Here is a 19,300-nt window from a genome sequence, read left to right on the forward strand (position 1 = left end):
AGCTACTATAGAGCTGATCTCTCAGGTGATCGTTTCGGACAGGCTGTGTTGTACTTAGAGCAGAGGTCTGACAAGCAGAGGGCAGCTGAAGCCGCTTTTATCCGTGCTCCCTGCGCTGAAGCCAAAACGTTGGCCGCACGAACTGCCTGCAGAGCACAGGATCACTTTACACTTCCCACCCCGATACCAGCTCTACCGCATGGGCTTAGAGAATTGCTTCCGTGAAACTTGTCTCTGCAGCTGACAGTACTGTAACGAACATCTGACTTCTTGTTTTCTCACCGTTGCCCCGCGTCTGACAAGCCTACCGCACACTGCGGGAGCTGTGACCCACTAACCCGTCACGCTTGACGTGGGCTGGGAGAGCTGGAGAGCAACAATACCGCGGCCGTGCCGTGCTGCAGCCAGAGAAACTGGCCAGCTGGGTACTTGACAAACAAACATTGACCTGCTTCATCGGGTGGGCCTGCCCCATACCATGGCCCCATGTGCAAGCATGGGATTGTCACAGGGACTGACACATGAAAATACCCAGAATTTGAGAGACTGCCCAAAACTGGCCCAGCACGACAGACAAGGCAGAGTGGAAAATAACCATTGACCACATGAAGAAAAGGCAGGTAAAGCTTTTCAAAGCACTCTCAGACTTTTATCATCTCTTTACAGAAACTTTAAAGGCAGAGAGAGTCACTTTCTTCTCACAGCCTTCAGAGAATGCTAGAAATTATAATCTCAGACTTGTTTTGACACCTACAGCATACTTGCCAGGAATATCACAGTAAATCTAAGCAACTTCCTTCCTTCTGTAATGGTTGAGGATACTCTTTCCAGGTTAGGAAAACATCTGGCTTCATCCAGACTTTTTTCTTTGTCATTTAAAGGACTTTGATATAGCCAGTGAAAGAGAGACCATGTTTTGGAAAAAGACTGAGGATTAGCCTGCTTTGGGCTTCACTGCACCCAGTGAAGTCATGCCAATACATCTTTGACAATGGAATAAAGTGCTCTGGTGTGAGACACTCCACTCTTTTGCAATGTGCCTCTATACCAGAAGTTTGCTGTAATGTATCAGTGCTGGCAAGTGACAGATGCCAGACTGAAACAGCTGTAAGAGACTTCTGTAACTTGCAGCATTCAGTTCCTTTAGTCTCTCACGGGAAAAGGTATTAAGTAAAATGCACGGAAGTGAAAACTTCTTTTGTTTCAAAGAGCCACGAGGAAAGGCCAGCATTTTTGTAGGCTCTGGCCACTTCACTGATATGAATTCCAAGGATTTTGTACTCTGGGGGAAGTGTTAAAAATTCCAGCAGTAAAAGGGCAATGCTGAAAAAGCACATCAGAGTTTATACATCATCACACACTTCTCTCCATGTATACTTTCAAAATGCCAAAGGATATAGTTACAAGTTCTTGTATTTACTGATTCAATTCTGTGAATTGTTTACTTTGGTGAAATGCATGGGAATTTCCAAAGGCTAACTGCTAGGGCAATAGCACTGGCCAGTGAAGCTGGTGCTGTTGGTATTTTTAAGTAATTCTGCCTCACAGATGCAGCACTTCAGAGTATGGTAAAGTTAACGAATTACTGCAGCTGTTTCACATTGCTCGCAGTACAGTTTATTGTTCATACGCTTAACCCTGAGGTATGGTTCTTACAGTAACACAGCTTAATTAAGGCAGTTAAAATAGTTGAGCTGTTTCCTATATTTTTTATCGAGTGACTGAGGTTTTGTGAATAGTGGGAACAACTATGCACAAAAAGCTTTTCAGTTTCTGAGGTGTTCTTTTTAAATCAGCCATATAGTCCAGCCATATTAAATGGATGGATTTTCATTCTATAGGATAGTCTTTGTTAAAAGAAATTTAAAACCTCCACCGATCTAGAACATTTGTAATTAAACTGGCCTGATATCAGAACCCTTCCTGGTCCCCGCCATCACTTCGATCAGTGTTACATGGCACATTCAGGTAATCACAACTTGATTACTGCAGAAACGCAAGCCTAACACACCCAAAAGAGAGCTGTGGGCTGGAAAAATCGGTGCAGGCTATTTGTATGGAAGATACTTGTCTTTAAGTTACAAAGTATAAGGTATGACATCAGAAAATAAAAGTAAGTTTTCAAACAATTTATGTGACCAGTCACGTAACCTTACTATGTGAAAAGTGAATAGTTCGCAGATATATGCATATAATGTATAGAATCATAGAATGGTTTGGGCTGGAAAGGACCTTTAAAGCTCATCTAGATCAACCCCCTGCAATGAACAGGGAGATCTTCAACTAGATCAGGTTGTTCAGAACCCCATCCAACCTGACAATGATGTACATCTGTTAACAAATATTTTGCAACAGAACATTTGTCTCCTAATTGTTTAAAAGTACAGTGTGTCCACCTGCAGAGTTTCTGACATATTAATTTATCTTCTATACGTAAAATTAAAATGAAATCTGTATATAAATACAGTGTCTCATGTACCTTAAACAGCCAGGAAGAGGCATAATGATGTAGCGTGTAGTGTGATACTTTGCACATCTCATGGAGTTAAGCTAAGATCTTGCAGTTCTGAAATCTTTAATCTTATTACTAACACATACATGGCAGAAGGCTACAGAAACAGACGAGAACTTTGCTAATGTTGCAATTACTTTTTTGTATATTATATGAATTTGAATCAAAACTCCTGATTGAGCAGCATTTTGAGAAGACTTGCTTATCTGATTCTCCAGCAGAAGTATATTGCAGATGTCTATGAAGGAATATTTTTCTTACACTGAACAGTTTATATTCTACATCTTCCTTATGGGAGTTCCTAGTCCTTTTAGTCACCTTACCCCTTATCCAGTACTAAAATATGCTGTTAATATTAAGATGTGTTGGTCAGCAAAGTGAGGAGCAGTATCCTCTGCTTCATGAATATCACATATACATTAATGTTCACAGCGCTGCTGCCCACGCGATTCATTCAGATTAGTTAGCTGATGCGAATTCAAGAGAGATGTCTAAGATGAAAACAAACGTGCTCTTTAACCATATTGCTTAAAATTTGCTTATCTTGCTCACATTTCTAACTGAGTAGGTATAGTGTAAAGGGCAACTGAAATTTTCTGTACATGGCAATTACCATTCAATATTAATAGAGTGTGTCAGACTAAAGTCCTAACCAAGGAACTTGCAATCCAGAGGGAATATAAATTCTTCCCTCAAAATATGCCCTGTATTCTTCCACTATGCACTGATGCATTTGTACTTGTACAATTTAACATGTGCTTTTAACAAAATAAAAGATATTTGGCTGCATAGGGAATTGTAACTGGAAACACAGCTAAATTATTATAACACATGCCTAAACAGGTGGGGAATATTAAAGTCTTGAGTGTTACTGCTTTCAGTAACACAGCACTTTGAAAAAACCCTTTAAGCATGTCAGACCAGTTTTTATAAGCTCTTATGTTTTATTTTTAGAGTAGCATTTTGTTGCTGTGTATTTTCTCGCAGGCAGGTATTTTTTTTTGTCCACGAGATATTCTGCCCGTTTCATCCAGCCACAAAGGTTGCTGGGTTATGAAACACTTATATGGACAGAACTCATCAGAGGGAAGGTTTGGTTCTCTCTGATGTGAAATGGCCCTTTCGTGCCCACCAGCCTGTGCCTAGTCTTTTACTGCATCATCAGGTTGTAGCAGACACTGACATTAGGAAAAATTCTGTCTTGACCTTCCCCTCTGCATTAATTTGAATGTTCATATTAGGCCAGAGCTTAAAATAATTCAGTCTGCTAAGGTTTTCAACACAATATTTTAACTTTCCCAACCCTATTTTTTTATTTACTCTTCAAAAATGCTGGAATTATATTAGAAAAAGATTTATCTGAATGGCAAGCAGAAATCATTACCCAGGCAGATAAGCCTTATAAAGCATTAAAATTTATCTTAACACAAAATACAGGGCCTGATTGTCGCACATTCTGCCTATTTGTCTAACGGACATGTAATGGAGAAATGGTCCAAATGAGCTTAATAAATCTCTTTCTTAAACTCACAAGAGACCACATCCTCACTTCCATAATTCTATTAGAGTCTGCTCCTTTGGAGGAGATAAAAGAAGAGATAACCTCTCCGTTCAGAATATAAAATAGCAATTGTTCAGCTGATGATTGGAATATTTCCAGTAGAAGGACTTAATTATGGAACAAAATTAGCTCAATCTGACCTTTTCAGAGAATAATGCAAAAATAAGTTTTTTTCACAAATGTCTGCCTGGAATAACTAAAGTAAAGAATAATTTACTTCACTTTTTCACAAGAGCAAAAGGTGGTAGCATCTGATAGCAGCATTCTTGCAGGGATGACAATTCAGGGATAATAATAAGCATTTGGAGAGAGGGATAATATATTTTAATAGACTAGCTGATTCAGTTTAAAACCAGACAAGCTTTCAGACACACAAGCCCTTTTCAGCAAGAGCAGGTTCACCCCTGTGACTCAAAATTGCTAGCTTAATATCTAGGTAGTGTAATGATTGTGTCATAGGAATGTATGGTATCTATATTAATTGCATTCTGAAAGCTCCTCTTGGGATAAAGACAAAACATTATTATTGCAATCTCTATTTTATCTAAGTGATAAATAGGAATAAGTACTTGCACCTACTGCAAGACTGGGTATGATGCTGTGTGTTAAAGCATTTCTCTACGGGTGTTTAGTTAAATGAAGTTTGTCTGTATTGAGGCACTCCTCGCTAGGAAAAAAAAAAGCCACAAACTGGAAAGTAAAACCTCATCTGTTTTATCAGTCCTCTCTCTGATTTCAGGACATTTTGAATGCTTCTAAGCCATGCTGATACTACTGCATACAAAAAAAAACCTGGCACGAACAGGTGGTGATATTAACAGGCTTCTTATGGTTCTGAAAAATGAGATAGAAATGTTTCATGATGCTTCATGTCATGAAAGTCAACATCAATAATCATCCATCTTGTGTAGATATGGAAGTCAGCCAATGTGGTTCTTGCAGAGGGAGGCGTGAGATATTTCTTTTGCATAGGAGCTGTTGCTCTGGACACAAGTCATAATTTGTCTAATGTAGATGAATGAGGAGAATATTACTAATACTTCCTTTTTTTTTCCTTTTTTCCTTTTTTTTTTTTTTTTTTCCCCTTAAATAAACGGAAAGCTCCCCCTTCTGGCACATTTCCTGAACTGAATGCAACTTTCCTGGTGTCTACTTTTAGCAACAGGAGACATTTCCTCTTTTCCTGTCTTTTTCAGATCCTTTTCACAAAGATTCTTTAAAATTGGTGTATTTATAGTTTCCCAAGGATTTCCCACTTCCCCATCAAGCTTCAGGGCTTGATGTGAACTCATTTAACAGCAGGGGGTTGCCTTAAGGCTTTACCTATAATTTTCATCTGTTGCTTTTCCAGGTAAAGACTTAACTTGCTTCCCACTTTGCTACATATTTTACAGAGTACAGAAAACAACTTTTTCAGAAAGTCTGAGTGTTAGCATTTGTTTTCCTTCAGGGCAATCGCTGTATCTCAGCTATAACCCCACCATATATTTTCCTAATAAATGCCTTGGAATAACTTTGAGAAATCTACAGGATCTTTTTGAACCAATGCTGCAGCTCTGCTGAGAGTAGATGCTGTCCAGGCTCAGGGAATCTGCAAGCCAGGGCAAGAGGAAAAAGCAAAGAGGGACTTGTTTAGGGCACAATTTTAGTAGATGCTGTAACTACTCACATCTCATTGCTGTCTGTGTTTCAAGGACAGCCAGGGTCAACCGTTCCTCTAATCTCTCAAATCAGTGCAGTCACTTATGTGCTTAATATGATGAACTGCTTTGTCACTGATTTTTCACAGTCGTATACATATGCAAAGAAAGGGGAAGACTTTCCCAGCATGTGCAGCCACAGGATCCTGTAGTTACCATAAATTCCAATGTTTAATTTTGTTACAGTCACTCGTATCATCCCTCAACTCCAAACAGGCTGACAAAGAAAGTGAGACTGGTTAGGAAGCTTTCATTAGATTTGCTGTCATAGATTCAAAGACATCATCTCTTTGTGTCCTTAAAAACTATTTATGGGGGGACAACGTTTTAGTGGAGCGTAAAGACAGGAACGAACGCTTCTGTGCAGGAAGGATTATACTGGGGCCATCCTGTCACATAGACACGCACACCAGTCCCTCTGGCTACACAGAAGAAAATGAGAGAGTGAAGCAGAGTAAAATAGCATCATATTCATCTCAACTCAGTACTGAGCTGTAATAGTACAATGAGAATGAATTAATTGTATTTATGTCTTCCTTCCTGGGCTTTCCCTGAATATCAAGGTGGTATTTTCTTCTATGGCAGTGATGCTACTTTGCTTTTTTGTGCAGTTAAGTAGTCAACGTGGCAGGTTTTAGAATAGTGGTTATTTTAAAGTCTAGTATCAGAGTAACAATTTACTACAGCTACAGTGATTGTAGTATGCCCATTAGACTTGGTACGTTAGGTCTGGAAGTGGGAGAATTGCTGGCCTGGCACCTTATGCCACTTTTCTGTTCCCTCTCCATGGTAACAAAAATCAGGATTGACCTACACAAACAAAGCTGCTCGCCCTAAACAGAGCATAGCTCAACTATGGAGGCAGCGAGGCCAATTAGCTTTCAGTGCAGTTTACAGCAAAGAAGGTCTGTTAGTATGAATGTCTACGTATATGCAAGAATACCAAATGTAAGCTTGCCATCTGAAGTCAAATCATAATAATAATAGAGTGATAAGTGACATGTTCATTATGTACATGGATATAGATACATCCATGCACCTATCTGCATTCTTGTTAAATTCTTACTTTAGGTATGTATACAGACATATGTATTTCTTCATAGAAATGTACCAAAAGCTGCTCTTATTGTCATAATGAAACAGTAGGACTCCTTTGAGAACCATTTGTCTGAAAAACTACTGTAAACTTCTTTTGAGTAGGCTGTCTGCACTCAAGAGAATTAAATCAGTAGAACTTTGATGAGATTAGAAGACCCACTAATATCTTATTAATGTGGAAATAATTGTTGTAATGGTTGCATTTCTCTACAAAGCATGTACTGAAAAACAGTTACACTGTTGATTTAGTGAGTATTAAATCAGTTTGATATGCAAATGGAGGTGCTGGGCTACTTCATAATGCTGGTATTCTTTAAACATTTGTTTATTAATCTGAGAAAATTGGAAATGTCAACAAATGGGATCTAAAAGCAAAGCAATGTCTTTTGTCAACAGAGACTTTCTTCGAAGTTTATCTTGTCCACCTTTTAGAGTCAGTAGGCTCTAATGGCAAGAGTAACAGCAATACTGAATACGAGGGTACTGCTGGGGGTAGTGTAAACCAGTTCCTGCACCTGACATGTTCCACCATTTTTCTTCCAGTATGAATAAAAGAAAGCAATTCTTGTGCTCTCTGGATTACCCCTGAGCTCTTATCTTTTTGGTGTTAAGGGGTCATGGAAACAGCTTAAATTGTCTTTATCCATTTATTGTAGATTCAATTAATTTAGGTTAATGACTATGGGCCAGAGCTCAGGGAGTTGAGAGCTGCTCACTTTGTTCAACCTGGCTTGTCCTGTGATGTAAGCTGCATTGTTGGGGGGAGAAAAAAGGAAGAGATAGTGTGTTGCCGGGACATAACCAAACACAGTCTACAGAGAAGCGGAACCATTGCCTCTCAGACATGCACCGAGCTCATGCTGCATCTAAGTACAGAAGTGCAATACACAGTTGACCAAATCACTTACAAAATGACTGCAGCATCTCTGTTTACTAAACCTTTACTCTTGAACTTAGTGCAATCAACACGAAGTCTTTGGGAGTAATATGTTGTGACCTGTTGTGACTTAGACAAATATGTTTCCTGGGATGTGTTTTCATCTTCCCTACATTAATATATCATGGCCGAAAGAGTGAATACCAAATAATATGTTTCAGGAAGCGTGCAAAATTGCAAATTGTTGTCCAGTGAATATGGAAAATTATGGAGTTGCATAATATCTAATGGCATCTCCTTTTGAAATCTTACTTAGAAGATTGCAACAGGATTACTCAGAAGAGCACTTGCTAACCCTTTCTTTTTTTCATTTATGTTCGCAGGATTTTTGAGCACTGGGGACCAAGCAGCAAAAGGAAACTATGGCCTCCTTGACCTAATTCAAGCTTTGCGATGGACTAGTGAAAATATTGGGTTCTTTGGTGGTGACCCACTAAGAATAACTGTTTTTGGATCTGGTGCAGGCGGTTCATGCGTCAATCTGTTGACTTTATCCCATTATTCTGAAGGTAACCGTTGGAGCAATTCAACCAAAGGTATTATGCAGGTTGCAAATTTTGACAATTTTGGTGTCTGCATGCCACCGCCATTAGTACTATGTGATGCTCTGTATATTCTTTTTGTTCCTATGAACTGTTGAGTTCAGCTCAACATTAAGCAAACTTTTTAAAGGCTCTATAAGCCACCTTCTCCCTTAGCTCTTCTGTGCATGTTTAAATTTTGGGTCACTTTCTTCTTTTTCCTATGGAGCTTTGTAGGAACACTTTATAGCAGACTTCTGAACAGCATTTTCTCAGTGCATCATTTTTGTCTCTTTTCTTTCCTACCTAAGGGTGTTCTTTTTGGAAAACCAGTCAGTCATGCTCACAGTAGATGAGGTCATCTATATTCAGACAGTCATGAAAGGCATGTTTAGTTTCACATGAGGAGGAGAATTTAAAGAAAACTAAAATGACACAGTTTCTCTTTTCAGGCTAACAGCTGAAATGCTTAAAACTATTATTTTGTGTGAAGGAAACAAGTACCTGGTTCAGAAATCTTTTGTCTGAAAATGCATGAACTTCACTTGCTGTCATCTAATAAAAGAATGGTTGAATGTTTTGCATGCATGATCCAAAATTGTCAAAGCATCCAAGTTGCAAATGGATTTTCTTCTATATGTTTTTTCCTATTCCATAACTAACACCTTTTCTCTCTAGTCGAGGCAGACAGCAGGAAATGAAAAACATGCTGTTTGAGGCATTCAATTTTTTCTCCTATGATTTTTGCACCAAAGTTCCACACAGTTTCTCTCATTTGCATGGCTATTGCTTATTGATCACATTAGTTTTGTCTCACTGTTTTCACACATTTTTATCTGTGTTGTTTAGTTTTACCAGGGACATCACAGTGTGCCCTGTGCATACAGTCCTCCACTGATTTATATTGCTGTGTCTCCATAGACGACTAATTGGCCAGTCATAAAAAAAGAATTCCACTGACATTAAAAGAGCTGCATTTACACAAAGTCATGATACGGAGCTCACTGAGGTCAATGGAAGCAACAGATTCTTGAGATCAGGCCTTTACACTATTTTAAATGAGAAAAAAATCTGGCTTTTACAAGAAAGGTCTAGGGGAAAATAGGCTGTGGTTTAAATTTTCATCTATTTCCACAATTTGATTTTTAATGTAATTTGTCATCTTTTTTTCCATAACTCCCTGCAGTCATATAGGACATATTTATAAGCTGTTCTATAAGAACAAGCTGTAAGCATTAGCTCATTACACTGTAATCTGAGGGTCACACTGCACCACCTTTTTTCATCAGAACTCACAAAAGTAATTTTTGTCAGAGAGGATTTAGCTTAAGGTTGAATGAGGAGACCTGGTTTCTCCTCCCTTAACTCTTACTTGGTCTTAATCTTGATCTTCTTGATGTAACATGACATTAATGCAGAATGCCACATATTGCAATATCTGGACAGTCATGTGTTGCCTCGTATCAGCAAATTTTACCCTGTCATATTCTAACACATGGCCAGAATTCTGACAGGGGCAGAATTTGTTTGGGGAAACTGATGCAGTAATTTGCCAATATAGCAGATCAAAGGATTTGGGAGGGGACTGGAGAGGGCTTAAGGATATATACTTAAAATCCAAATGTAAAAGTAAATTTTTGAGGATTTCTTTTATGAGAAAGCAAAAACATGCCTTATTGAAAGTTGGATTAAACAGCACAATGTGCCACACCCCCATGTGTGTTATGTTTCATTTGGGGATGGTTAGACCTGCCATTAAAAAAAAAAATCGGTCAGCTTCAAATAAGAAAAGTTATTTCAAGTTTTCAAAACATTTTTGAATAACATTTAAAAAAACCCCTTTTGTTTCACATTATTTGCTTTTTCATAAGCTGTAAATTCGGATGCTCTTTGCTTCCTTCATTTCCCTTTGAAAGGATCCCTTGGTAGTTGAGAGGAAGCATTCTTCCTGTTTCAAGATGGTGCTGTCCATAGCTGCCCACCTGCAGGTGGACAGAACAGCACCCATCTTTAGAAAGTGTTATGAAAATGTAGAAGAATATATGCAAATTATTATTATTATTTACTTTGGTGAGGCTTTGAACAGGAGTCACAAAGCGATGTGGTCCATTGAACATTTAAATCTTCTTTCCCCCACTCTGAAGCCCATAAGCTATGATAATCATAGACATTATCAGGTAAAAATGTAGTTCTCCATCCTGTGTGGTACCACTTTCTCCCAGGAATTATGTGACAGAATGAAAATAATTTTTCATACTGTTGTTCATGTTTCACCAAATGGTTTGAGAGGAGGAATATTTCCTTAAGCATTCTTCAGCAGAAGGAGGGATGTTTTTGTTTCATTTCCTAAGATAACTTTATGGCTAGAGGACTTGACCACTTTTACTTAATCCAACATTTAATGTTTATGTAGCACTTAGCAAGCCATAGTGTTTATATCAGCATTTTCTTAATAAGTAGCTTACACTTTCTGTCCTTCCTCGGAGATATTTAATAAAGCAATAAAAATAGATTTACACAATATGCAAAAAAGAAACATTATGAATTATCGTGAAATACATCTTTGTGGAAATTTACTTTTGTCATTTAGTTACGTTTATTACAATGCCTGGATCCTCTGTGGTAATTCCACTGACTTTGAGCTGATTTATGCTAGCTTAGTATCTGACCTTGTAAACATGCAAATATATTTTTATCTGCTTTATAGCTCAAGTTCTTTCTTATTTTTTACTCATATCTTGCAAGGAAATAGTATCTTGGATATGACTTCTCATAAATTTAAGGAGAGGCTTGAGTTTACATATTTCAGTCCCTACGCCTATCTGATTTTAAGACTTTTGGATTTGGACCTAATACAGTCTAGAATGATTTTAAAATTCCTCATAAGCCTGTAAAATGTTTCCTGCCAGCAACTGATTCCGACTAACTCTGAGTGTACGGGGTCTGGTACTGCAACGGAGGCTGTAAAGGCATGTCTCCGACTTGATTTAGAGGCTACAGAAGCTTTTTATCAATAGAAATATGTTACTTATCAAAGTAAAAGCCATCTTTCCCATTATTGGAGTAAAATTCTGAGGTAAGCTGAGCACTGTAACTCCAGTTCCTTTAGTGGGAGTATCCAGCTATTCAGCAAGCATTGGACCAAAGATACATTCTTAGCAAAATTGAGTGAGGCCAGATGTCACTTCCAGTCCCTGAGCAACTCTACCAAAGTTAGTGGAAATACTCCAGGTGCCTATCAGCATAAGTAAAACCAAATTTTGACCCATATATCTTAAATCAGCATAACTTATGTATGCTACAGACCATTTTGTGTTACCCACAGTGAGCTATAGGAGGTAGGGTCCAGTATAAAATATTTTCTAGTAATTAGTGCAAAAGATATGCTACTGAAATGAACTGGATGTACTTCCATGAAAATGCAAAAAAATAAAGGCCACAGTTACCAAAATATAATCTAAGTTTCTGATATTAGAGATAAGCATTATTGGAGAGCCATTTTTCTCCATTTTTTTTATGCAAGGTTCAGAGTCAGGATGTATTTCAGAATCGGAACTACCCTCCCCAAAGGGAGTGGGAAAAGGCAAAGGCCCAACACAAAGGGAGCGAAAGAAGTATGGGAATAAGGGTGGAATTTTTGTTTGTTAAAGTCAGTAGCAAAAAAATTTGATTGATTTACTGATTGCAAGGAGATGAGGCTTTCATCCATGATATGCTCAAAAATCCTTATAGAAGGGAAAGGAAAACATCAATTTAAACACATTTTGTTATTTCTATGAGCAGAATTCCTGGTCCAGAGTGCTAGTTAAATCCATATAAATTCAAATTAATTGCACTGAAGTCTTTGGGATTTGCTACAAGTTTATATGCAGAGCCAGATCATACTCTCTCTTTCTGCCCCCTAAATGAATACCTGAACATATGTTTAAATCTCTGATTTACAAAGCTAAATAGTATAAAATGTATAATTTCCCTTTTTATGTAAGTGTGATCACTATAAACGTTCATTTAAAAAAAACTGCTTACAAGAAATGATCTTGACTCTTAGACACTTACAAATTTAATAGCTGCCTAGTACCTTCTCATCTATTACTCCAGAATATAATCTTTTGCTATGATATACAATTCAAAAGTGCTGCACCTCTCAAACCCAGTTTATTCCCAAACAAAACATAAAAAAGCAGTATACTAGGTTTATTTAATGCATAGTTGTACGTACGCATGCTGCTGATGGCTTGAACAAGATCCAGAAACTCAATCCATTTCAGAGACTTGTTGGCTTTTCCTCCAACCTATAAATTGCTTTACCTTTAGGAATTTATTTCGAGCTAATAGTGTTATCCTACATAAGGTAATGCCACTTTTTTTCCTTCCTTGAGTTTCTTCTGAAAATCTGTTCCTCAGCTGGACTACATTGAGGTAGAATCATTTGCTTCAATTTCTGCACATATTGCATTTATTTTATATACATCACCTGTAGATACAATGACAGTCAGATCCTACCATCTTGTGTATTTAAGTATTATTAAGATTCAAGTATCTCTTCTGTTAAAGTTTTCTATTGTTTCAAAGAACTCCTTTGAATCTTTCAAGTATGTAGCTGTTTCAAGGTCACTTCAGTAGTTTTTAAATATTTCTCCCCACAGGACTTTTTCAAAGAGCAATAGCTCAAAGCGGAACAGCTCTCTCCAGCTGGGCAGTTAGCTTTCAGCCTGCAAAATACGCCAGGATGTTGGCCACAAAAGTTGGTTGCAACATGTCAGACACTGTAGAATTGGTAGAATGTCTACAGAAGAAGCCTTATAGAGAACTTGTCGACCAGGACATTCAACCAGCAAGATACCATATAGCCTTTGGACCAGTAATTGATGGCGATGTGATACCAGATGACCCTCAGATATTGATGGAACAAGGAGAATTCCTCAATTACGACATCATGTTGGGAGTTAACCAAGGGGAAGGGCTAAAATTTGTTGAAAATATTGTGGATAGCGAAGATGGCATATCAGCTAGTGATTTCGACTTTGCAGTTTCTAATTTTGTCGATAACTTATACGGATACCCTGAAGGCAAAGATATATTGAGGGAAACTATTAAATTTATGTACACGGACTGGGCAGATCGACACAATCCTGAGACCAGAAGGAAAACACTGCTGGCTTTGTTTACTGATCACCAGTGGGTTGCACCAGCAGTGGCTACAGCAGATCTTCACTCAAATTTTGGATCGCCTACATATTTCTATGCCTTCTACCATCATTGCCAGACAGATCAGGTACCTGCATGGGCAGATGCAGCCCATGGAGATGAGGTTCCTTATGTACTAGGAATCCCCATGATTGGCCCTACTGAATTATTTCCTTGTAATTTCTCCAAAAATGATGTCATGCTAAGTGCGGTGGTGATGACGTACTGGACAAACTTTGCAAAAACTGGGTGAGTACTGGATAATGAATGGTCTTGTATACAAACTCAGGATATAGTGATGCAGTGCCTTTCCTTGGTTAGCTCCCTTGGGAATGCCTCTGTACTTGTAGGATGAATAAGAGATTAAGAATTGGGTTGGGTACTTATGTTTCTTGTAATGTCCCTCATCTCACTTACACGTTCCAGCAAAAAGAGGGAAAAAATACCTTTGCGAATGTTCTGTGTGAAGAAATTTAAAAAATACTTTGTACACAAAAATAATTAAGGGATTCCCAGAAAAGTGCAAAACTAAGCATTTCATATATGTGTATAGTTAAAAATGTTTACATTAGTAACTGACTTTACCGCAGCACTGATATTTTCATCCCATGAGGCAGGAAATGACACAAATATTGCATCAAATATAATACAGCTTGTTTTAATAATGTATTTTGTTTTAAATTGATGCTTCTAACCATAAAATATGTGACTTCAAACTTGAAAAATTTTATTGTTTTCATTAATTCTGCTTTCACTGGTAGTTCAAAACACTTTTCTACCTTCAACCCTTGGACTTTAAGTCACTATGTGTTGTACTGAGTTATGCCCTTCCACCTCCAGAAGGCCACAGATAACTGCACAGGAGCTGAAATGCTGATCTTTATGTTACTAAAAAAGAAAAGCAAAGCTTAATGTCCTCTCACACTGGTCTCTCTGTTACGACCTGGTCGCAACTAGTTCATAAATCCCTTGGAGTAAATGAAGGTGAAACGACACCAAATAACTGATATGAAATTAAGAACAATTTATTAATACAGGGAAAGTGGCATGGTTGTAAGTGTCTTGGGTTTCTAAAGACGCTGCCAAAAGAGAGAGAAGGAAAAGAGAAAGAGGATAGAGATTATGAGAGAGAGGGAAAGAGATACCACCACCCTGGGATCCAGTGATGTAAGTTGTTTGTAGAGATGGTAAATTGCTTGCAGAGTTGCTCTTCTAGTAGATCGCTTGCAGGATTGGTCCTTAGGTGGCAGGTGGGAGCGCACACCAGCATCCCAAGTGAGAAGGTCTAAATAGGTCATTTGCATGCGAGATAGGAGAGGGTGGTAACACCCCTCTTGTCTCCCCCCCTCTGCTCGCTTCTCATGCTAATTGGGACGCCTGCTCTTTGTAATCTTAGATTGTTCTCGAAATGAGTCGGTGGTCCCCCAAGGGATGTCTGGTGGTCGTGATCCCCCCCTAGTTGTGGTGTCCACTGTATGACCCTGCTTTTGCACAAGCGTGGTTGATGCCTTGCAAAGTTATTGCACATGTAGGCTGGCCCCAAGGAAAAGATACCACCCGGCCTCCGCAGGACTTCTCTCTTCCTCCAGCCAGAGTTGTGAATCACAACAATGAAGGCACAGCAGAGGTATTGTTCTGTTCCCAAGGCCCTTATCTCTTGCCAGACTTGCAGGCCTCTGTAGCACTCATACCTTCCTCCAGCCAGAGTTGTTAAACAAGTTGTTTAAGGCACACAAACTCTGTCCGTCACACTCTCGTAGACATTTGTCCACATTACCACATTGCTGGCAATCTGTGCTCAGCAGCAAAAGATTTCAGTGTGAGACACACCAGCATTTTGGGGAATGAGGGAAGTCACTGAAGTCTATGTAAAAGAAGGGTTCATCTGCATAATGCTGTTTCTAATCATGATTATTAAGGCCTCTAATTTTAGGAAATAGCATTCTGCTCTGTCCAAAGGCAGACTTAAACATTAAGTATAAAATGTTAATTATGTTAATTTTATAATTCCTTTTGAAATACTTTGTAACATTGGAGATTTTTTTTTTTTAGTGACCCAAATCAACCAGTGCCGCAAGATACAAAATTCATCCATACAAAACCAAATCGTTTTGAAGAAGTAGCATGGACCAGATATTCTCAGAAAGACCAACTGTATCTTCACATTGGATTAAAACCACGAGTTAAAGAACATTATAGGGCCAATAAAGTGAACCTTTGGTTGGAACTGGTACCTCATCTGCACAATCTTAACGACATTTCACAGTATACCTCTACCACAACTAAAGTGCCATCAACTGATAATACTTTCAGACCAACACGGAAAAATTCTGTTTCTGTTACTTCAGCCTTTCCTACAGCCAAACAAGATGATCCCAAACAACAGCCAAGCCCATTTTCCGTGGATCAAAGGGACTATTCAACAGAATTGAGTGTTACAATTGCGGTTGGTGCATCTTTGCTGTTCCTGAACATTTTGGCCTTTGCAGCATTGTACTACAAAAAAGACAAGCGGAGACATGATGTTCATAGGAGATGTAGCCCACAACGTACTACTACCAATGATCTTACCCATGCACAAGAAGAGGAGATAATGTCCCTCCAAATGAAGCACACTGACTTGGATCATGAATGTGAGTCCATCCATCCACACGAGGTGGTTCTTAGGACCGCCTGTCCCCCAGACTACACTCTAGCTATGAGAAGGTCTCCTGATGATATTCCCTTAATGACACCCAACACCATCACAATGATCCCCAACACTATACCAGGGATTCAACCCCTACACACATTCAATACATTTACCGGAGGACAGAACAATACTCTGCCCCATCCTCATCCCCACCCCCATTCACACTCAACAACCAGGGTATAGCCAGACAAGACGAAACAAACTTTTATTTTTTGATGGATTACAGTAGGTGATATTACTGAAGATTACTTGGCTTTCAACCTACAAGACTCTTACTATTTAAATATGGAGGAATATTATGTGAATATACATATCAAGAACTTTTGGGGTTTTGAAAAAAAATGAATTGTACATATATCAAATGAACTTGAGAAACAAACAAACAAAACAAAGAAAAAAACAAAAACATCCAACTGTTTGCAATTGCTTGAAGCAGTTGTCCTGAATGATACTTTTTCATTCACATTCAAGTATTAATTTTTTTGAAGATTTAAGTTACATAATGGAATTAGGCATGTGCAACACAAACAGGAAAGAACTATGACTGAAAATTTTAAAAACCTATAAATATGCACAAGGGACACACTAATGGAATGTCAGATAATTTTCACCAATTTTTATTTGGACCTGTTTTATTGTGTAGACCATATTTACGTATTTGAATAAGTACACAAAGCACCAATGCTGTTAAGGCCTTAGAAAGGGGCTGAAATCTGCCAGTCAAAGAAGTTTTACAGCCTGGCAGGTACAACATTATCACATAAGTGCTGTCAGTATAAAAGTTGTGGGAATAAAGGAAACTGGATATTTTTAGCACGATGTGCATGATAATTTATATGCTTGGTGGCTGTGCTGCTGATTAAGCCGTAATTAAAATTCTTCTCATCCCATTGGAGTTTTTAATAGAAGCTTTCTCCATCAATTGGCACAACCTAAAGAAGTTTTTTAAAGGGGCAAAAGTAATTACAGTAAAATATTTCATGGTAGCTTCAGAAATAGAAGGAATTGCAACAGTTCTTAAAGGTATTTATGGCACTCCAGGTATACGGTGGTGAACCCTTGCTGATACGAATCCCAGACAAAAATTCTGTATAATTAATGTTCTTTTTCCTTTCCACCTAAATAATTTCTAACTTTAACATAACTATAACTTTAATGGAATCTCCTTTGATGAAGGATTTATAATTTGCTGTGATTTAGTTGCAATATATTTAGTTCAAATTAGTAAGGTAAAGTGTGTCCAAAAATTTAATTGCAATGATATTTTGCAATACAAAAATGCCCCAGTGTTACCGCTCTGATTACACTTTTCAGTTTATCGTTTAAACTCCTGTTGCATGTTACAAAGTTTACGTATAATACTTTAATAGAAAGTTAATTCCCTTTTTGCTACACATTAGCTTTGCTGTTCAAATGAATTCTCTAGACCAGATGGCAAGAGTGTAGGAAAAGAGGGTATGTAAGAACGGGGAGAGAGCCAGCAACTGGAAATTTTAAAATCTGAATACTACATATGTTTGTGTGATTTGAAATGAATGTTCTAAAATCACAAGAAATTTTTCATTCCCCTGTTGCTTTCCAGTAATTATATACCATGGTCCTTTCAAAATGTTTGTATATGTAATCAGATGTACATTTATGGAAAAGAAATAATTGAGATGGACTTAAGAGCACATCCCTGATAAATACTTTCTCTCTTACCTGTACTATATTTCTATTAGACTAAAGTTATGTGATTTTTTTTTTACATTTTTTCAAATAACTAGCAATTTTGATAGTTTGTAAGATAATGCGAAGAACTTTCTCTGACAAACTAACTGCAGTAACAGAAACATTTCTTTTCAGTTACTCTTTTTCAAGAATGAAAGCTTATTACACACAAAAATTGTATACTACTTGATGGAAAATTTCTTTGTACTTCTCGGCCATATTACTGGTCACTGAGTGAAATAAAGATAATCTGGATAACAAATATTATTCCAATGCTAAGAGACCTGATCTTTGCTCATTAAAGAGCTAAAATGTTTATTGCTGTTTTGTCATTTTTTAATGAAGTAATGGTAACTGTCTCAAATAAAGAGTAATATCTTAAGACCGGTCTGGTTTTTGAAGACAGGAACATGCCTTCTACAACTAATACAACTGCATGTTTAAGGACCAGTCCCATCTACAGCCATTTCTTACAGGAATACTGACATTGTGATGGTATGATGTCATAGTATTACACGCAAACGTCCCCTAGGTTTCAGGAATAAGTTAAAAATGCAAATATCAACACTGAAAAAAAGCCAAGGAACAGGCCTGATTGAAATAAATCTGCACTATTCTGTGAGAGGAAAAAATTTACCTGGGTTTTATTTGGGTGATTGAGCTTTCATGATTGATTGCTGGGAAGTTCGAAGCATGTTTGCTAACATCAAGCACAAAAGTTAAAACTGAAGCTGAAAGCGAAATAAAGTACTGCAATTTCAGTCATTTTATTTAGCTACTAAAAAAAAAAAAAAAAAGAAACCGGTGTATTTAATAAGTGTGTGTTACACTCCCGTTTTAAATTAAGCTCTTTTGGTAGAAGCATAAAAAATAGTCTTCAAAATCCAGGGCGGTCTGTGTGCAATTTCTGCCTGATGTGGTTGTGCTTTTAGACTGTGACCTGCCAATGTAAACCAATAAAAAGAATTGTCTGCCATCTGATAATTATTGTTTAATAGGAAGATTGTATTTTGCTATGTTGATGAAACAAAAGAAAAAAAAATACAAAAATGTTGATGGCCATAAAACAAGATATTCATGAAATATGATTTTATGTGCTTTTCTTAACTTTATCAAAACCAAAATAACTTTCTACTATAGTTTATTTGTGGCCATATATCTATATATCTCTATATATACAGTATCTGGTAATTGTTTACTTTTATTAGTTACAAAATAAATGATTTAGGTAAACCAAGCATGACACTACACTTTATTTCTGTCAGCCAAGAGTATTTAAAATGTGAAAGATGAAGGCAACAACACAAATTTTATCACTCCTCTTTCAAAAAAAAAGTCCATTCCTGTGATGCAGATACTGTGAATGATATTTTAGTGGCTAC

The 19,300-nt window shown here is 37.6% G+C and overlaps 1 protein-coding gene across 7 annotated transcripts in view; it reads left to right on the forward strand.

Annotated features, from left to right (window-relative positions):
• Positions 1-16,391, forward strand: part of NLGN1 (neuroligin 1) — a 320,967-nt gene extending 304,576 nt beyond the window's left edge. For 4 of the 7 annotated variants that reach the window (XM_068406228.1, XM_068406231.1, XM_068406230.1 and 1 more), the window contains 3 exons: positions 8,132-8,344; positions 12,976-13,765; positions 15,569-16,391. In XM_068406228.1, the coding sequence (XP_068262329.1) occupies positions 8,132-8,344; positions 12,976-13,765; positions 15,569-16,391 (1,826 nt within the window). The remainder of the gene's footprint in view (positions 1-8,131; positions 8,345-12,975; positions 13,766-15,568) is intronic. The other 3 variants (XM_068406229.1, XM_068406232.1, XM_068406235.1) reach the window with 1 other exon arrangement.
• The last annotated feature ends 2,909 nt before the right edge of the window (positions 16,392-19,300 follow it).

The sequence above is a fragment of the Nyctibius grandis genome, chromosome 8 (genome assembly GCF_013368605.1).
Source record: "Nyctibius grandis isolate bNycGra1 chromosome 8, bNycGra1.pri, whole genome shotgun sequence".
In the NCBI taxonomy this organism is placed as follows: domain Eukaryota; kingdom Metazoa; phylum Chordata; class Aves; order Nyctibiiformes; family Nyctibiidae; genus Nyctibius; species Nyctibius grandis.